This window comes from Phytophthora infestans, genomic scaffold (genome assembly GCF_000142945.1).
Source record: "Phytophthora infestans T30-4 supercont1.193 genomic scaffold, whole genome shotgun sequence".
Lineage (NCBI taxonomy): Eukaryota > Oomycota > Peronosporomycetes > Peronosporales > Peronosporaceae > Phytophthora > Phytophthora infestans.
Genome location: NW_003303566.1, coordinates 123,190 through 128,439, shown reverse-complemented (window position 1 = coordinate 128,439; position 5,250 = coordinate 123,190). Strand labels below are relative to the sequence as shown.

The window sequence follows — 5,250 nt, the reverse complement described above, 5'->3', positions numbered from 1 at the left end:
CCATCCTTCTTTGAGGAGGGTCTAGGCTTCTCCCAGGAAGATATCAATAGAAAGCGGGGCGGCTTATTTACCGTACTCCACCATGCTGTCTCACAGAAATACTTGGTGTCCGGTGTCTTCAAACCTCGGTTTCTTCGCGTTCGTTCTTTGACTGGTGCTGTCCCCAACTGCATGGTTGTGCTGGTACACACCGTCCTTCACGCGAAAGGCAGCGTAGGCGGTCAACTTTGTACGAACTGCACCCCAATTCGAACATTGACAAACGCATTCCTCGGCCGAAAGTGCTTGGTTCGCAAATCGCTGCTCCGTCATTTGCCTGGCCATCCATGTGTGCAGATGTATGTGCGTTGGTAAGCCCCCCCACGTCTCTCGTACGTAACGGAACATCCATTACATGCTATCTCCCGCTGTTTGACCCCAGCCGCTTGTTTCTCAATACGCAATTAAGCGTTGACTGGATGCGGGATGACCTGGCGGGGCCTTTACCGAGTAAGTCTTCAAATACTTGTAACACTTTGTATAGATCGGATACGTCACGTCTGCGGGGTCCTTGTCAAGCGAGGGAGAGTCTACGACCTGGACGATACATGGACGCTTGAAATCGTCCGTGTCAGACGGGGCGCCGTCCGAATTTGCAGCCGCGCCAGAGGCTGAGAAGCCGTCGTGTCGATATCTGAAGAGGAGTCGCACGATCCACCCTGTATTTACAAATAGATAACGCACGGTTAGAAACACGTTCACAGAGACCACAAACAGCAAGATAACGCATCTCAGACGTCGCGGAAAGCGGTTAGACTGAGCGACATGGCCGACGATTGCAGCAACGGTTGATTTCGTGACGTAGGCTGCGGCGTGCAGGTAACGGAGCGGCGGCGGCGGCAATGCTCGAAGGGGGGCGAGTTTGGGTTTGAAAAGCAAATGAAAGGCTAAAGTGATTGGTACAACTACCGGTATACAGTATTGTACCGGTATTAACTACATAGATCACATCGTGGACAATACACGGATGAGAGTTGGACAATAATTGCACTCAACGACTGGGTTGTTTTTATAAATTACCGAATGAGAATATTTTACATCATGGACATTACATGGAGTATTACATGGAAAATAAGCGGATTTGACGCATGGACTGTAGCATTTCCGAATTTTTAACCGTGGATCGAAATGAGCTATATGAAAATAACAATATTGAGCTTAATGACTTCCTTACAAATCAAAGAAAACCACGATATCTTCTACAGTAGAGATTGCAACACTAATTTAACAAAATTTGGAAAGTTGCGCTGAATAACGGTAAAATCACTTATTGCGTTAAGGAGATTGCCATGAATGAAATCAACCAAATAATAATTCATATGTTGTAGCTCTTAACCCTCATATTATTCCTGCTAGAATTAATGCTGAATCATTTGAATTTAACATAATGGCATTGCAGAAAATATCAAGTTATCTAAGAAATTTAGTTGAAGCTAGAGATAGCATTCTATATAAACGTGTAATTCTAACTCCGTTTGGCGTTACGGAAAGCAATAGAGAAGAGGCTAGAAATAATCTAAATCTGTTCCCATGATTTATGCATAAGTATGTTAAAGATTTTATTCTTAACATGGGCGTTCTTGATATATGACGCGAATATATAGAAAGCGATTTATGCAACAGCAATGAGCAGATTTACAAGTATCTGTTGAAACATTTTACTAATCTATTGCTCAACGCAAGCAAGAAATCTGGAGCTCTGATTATCATTAAGCGACTACAATGAGCTGATAAGAACAGCACATTCGATATCTTCAATCGATTTGTCGTTTTTTTATGATATGAGTAGTATTGATGTCACTTAGTCTAAACTAACGACTTCCTATACCCCTGGCAACGCCACCGCTCTAATGTCAGTGTGCGCTGTAATGCATGCGACCTGCCCAGTGTCTGACCCTATCGCACTGTCTCCCCTATATAGGGGTCGCTATGTTGCCGCTTCGCGGCTGCGTATGTGACGTATCCTGCCAGTGCATGACGTCATCAGATAGGTGCTTAAGCACTTTTCGCCCAGCGTACTGTTGCCGTTGTGTCCTCAGACAGAAGGCCCTGCGTGCTACTTGTATTATCCATCGCCATGTTGGCAAATGTATCAACCATCTTGCTAAACTCCCTCAGATGATGGTGCCACGCCACCACGTCAAGTCTGTCGGCGAGTTTCCTGCTCTGCCAATAGTAGTTTTGAAGGTGTTTGGTTTTAAGAGGCTTTCTTTGTTTGAGTTGTCTAATGATCATTGCGCTGCCTCCGATAACGTGTAACGGCTCAAAGGTGTGCTTATCACAGGCCTTGAGGCCGCAGAATAAGCCGAGGTGTTCTCCCATGCTGTTGGTGAAGCGCGGATTGGCGTACGACATCGTGCCGATCCAGCAGACCTGGGCACGGACTGTGGCGTCTGCTGTACGGATAACTACTGCGCTGCCTCCGGGCCCCGGATTGCCACGGGACCCCCCCCTCCCCCCCGGTTGAAGAATAGCAGGTACTTCGTCGCTCCCCTGTCTGTGAATTGGAGATAATCTACCACCGACTCCGACGTCAGCACGCGTCGCATGAGCTGGATCGCAAGGGGACCAAACGTGGGGTGAAGCTGTGCCGCTGTGTGTGTAAAAACCGTGGAGTACCCCTGCCAGAGCGCCCATTTGAAGGCCGCGGCTTGACTTTGCTCTGACACTTTTGCCAAAGAATCAAAGTGGTTGACTCGCCATCTCCATCCCCGTTGCAGCAGTATTGCTGCCCCTAGTCTCCAACAACGCTCGGCTAGCATCGTGACTGCCTCCATAAAATGATTGGACAGCGTGATATGGTGGTCGTACATTTTATCCGCTGCTCGCCAGACCCCTGCTGGCATCAACAGCAGCTTCATGCTGAAGATCGCGTGTTCGATTGCCGAGCTCTTGATTCCTAGCGTAAGCCACGTCCGTGTCATTAGCTGTCGTAATGTCCTCGCCGCCGGACAATCCCAGAATACGTGATACAAGTCAGTGTCGGCCAAATGGACACAGCCATCATGGGGGCACCCGATCTTCTGATGGGCGGCATCATAGTGCAAGAGGGTGTACCATTTAAGTTTTAGCAGTAGCTGCTCCCCCCACGGCCCCAGCCCCACTACTCGACGAATTTGCTTCTATTTCAGGTCACACAATGCTGCTGCAGCAGTAGGGCTTGCTGCGGTCCATTTGGTTATGCGTAAGGCAGCCTTCGTGGCTCCGCTTTGATGTGCAAAGTGTCTTATACACTGTTTGAACTCGAGTCTCGTGCGTGTCCATCTTCGGCCTCCAGCCCGCAGACATGTGAGGCGACTCAACCTTGGATGTGGCCGCACTTGGTGGAGTATGCTGGACGATTGCAGTTCCTTGGTAATTAATCTGCAAAGTGTTGGTTGGCTGTCCACAACATGACCCCGGGAAGGGCCTTGAGTATCCAGTTGCAGCAATGCCTCAATCCGCTCAGTTTCCCGCAGCGTTACGGTGATTGGATGCTCAGGTGGAGAGGCCGATAACCTCGCCTCATGTTCGTATACTGTAGATAAGGCCATTGTTGGGGAATTGGTTCCTAGTATCTGCGCGACTCGTTCCGCAGAATCGATTTGTCATTGGTGATAGCCTAGCTAAAACGGTTTGTAATATGGACCAGATCACTGGCCGATTTAATGGTATGCGTCAGTCTCTGCTCATGACGGTACTTGATGAAGCCGTAGATAGCAAAAACAAAGCAGCAATGAATATGTTCGGAAGCTTGATTTTTTCAGACACAGTTACTATTAAACATAAAGGTAAAGAGGCTTTTCAAAGATTACAACAATTACATTTTTCGAAGTAAAAACAATTTCTCAAGCTTCATTGAAGAGTCAGATAGACGCGCTTTATGCTTGGAAACTAATTATTATTTAGTTGGTGACCATACTTATTATAACCATTACTTTGAGGTTATAGCTAATGTTGATGCTGCTGGCAAGCATATCTTTCATTATTTGATCCATAATGTCGAAGTTGAATCTGGTTGGAATGCTCAGCAAACGCCAAAACGAATACAAGCAAGAGTTGAAGCAGTTGCAAGCTTGTCGTGTGATTAAGTTCTATTTGAATGAGCTTGGTCGTCTCAGAGGGATCGTCTGATGTCAAGGACGTCCGTAAGACTCCGACAGGGCTCTACAAATGCTATAAACAGTTTTGTGAGAATAACAGCTATAAGGCGCTCGGCTCTATGGCATTCACTTAGACCAGCTAACCACATTCTGGAGATTCGAAAAGCCATGGCGTTAGATGTAAGATATATTCACACGATTCTCTGTTGAACTCGCTAAGTGCGTATCTGTAAATAACGTCTGTATCCTAGTTTTTTCTACTAGAGATGCTCTTAAGTAAAACATATGTCATGACAAAGTGGATTGCCCCCTGAGGTCAAGTCGGGAGTCAATACATCCTGCGATATCAAATGAAGATGAACATACTAGATATAGATAAACCTACCCTATCTTCAAACCTTCAAATTCGCAGCAAATTGGAAAAAAATGCCCCCCCCCCCTTGGCCCTATTTACTACAACAACTAAAAAAATTCTTTAAGCACTCATACAGAAATAAAATAGAATAAAGGGGTCAAGTATGGGGGCATATTGGTGGCAAGTAGGGTCAAAAGCGCACTTCTTCACTATGTATTGTTGTAGTTAGTCTGGTGGTTGGTGGATAGATAGTTCCAGCAAGTAATGCATATATATAAGAGATTATGTAGGGTTGCATATGTGCAACTTATCCGCATCAATGTTTTTGCGCTCTACTTCAGCTTTTATATGTTGTAGTCCTAGATTTGTAAAATTTGAGATTGACACGTGTCTGAGTAGCTCAGATACATTTCTGAGCTCGGATCCCTCTAGATATCCTAAAATTGTAGATTATGAGTGAAATTTTTAAATTACCTGCTGCAGGACGCGTCCGCCAGTATACCCGCTGCAGGATATCCTGCAGCTGGTGATTCCCGCCAAACTATCCTAAAATGTAGAATTTCAACAAAATTTGAGATCAGTATACTGCTGGACCGGTGACTCCATCAAACTATCCTAAAACTGTAGAATTTGAACAAAAATTGCCCATCTCAACTAATGAATTGCATAATGAATTGCGAAATGAATTGCAAGAATAATTTCGCACAAAGAAGGAAAACACCTTACAAGGAACACGATGCTGAAGCTGTTCTGCGCGGTGATGGAGCTCGGTGG

General features: G+C 45.7%; 1 protein-coding gene across 1 annotated transcript; it reads right to left on the bottom strand.

Moving 5' to 3' along the window:
* Window positions 1-2,034: 2,034 nt before the first annotated feature.
* On the bottom strand, window positions 2,035-2,963 carry PITG_20694 (uncharacterized protein; the record flags this gene model as incomplete). Its single annotated transcript, XM_002895351.1, has 2 exons — window positions 2,035-2,536; window positions 2,851-2,963. 2 exons carry the CDS (start codon window positions 2,961-2,963, stop codon window positions 2,035-2,037), a joined length of 615 nt encoding a protein of 204 aa, XP_002895397.1.
* Window positions 2,964-5,250: the final 2,287 nt, after the last annotated feature.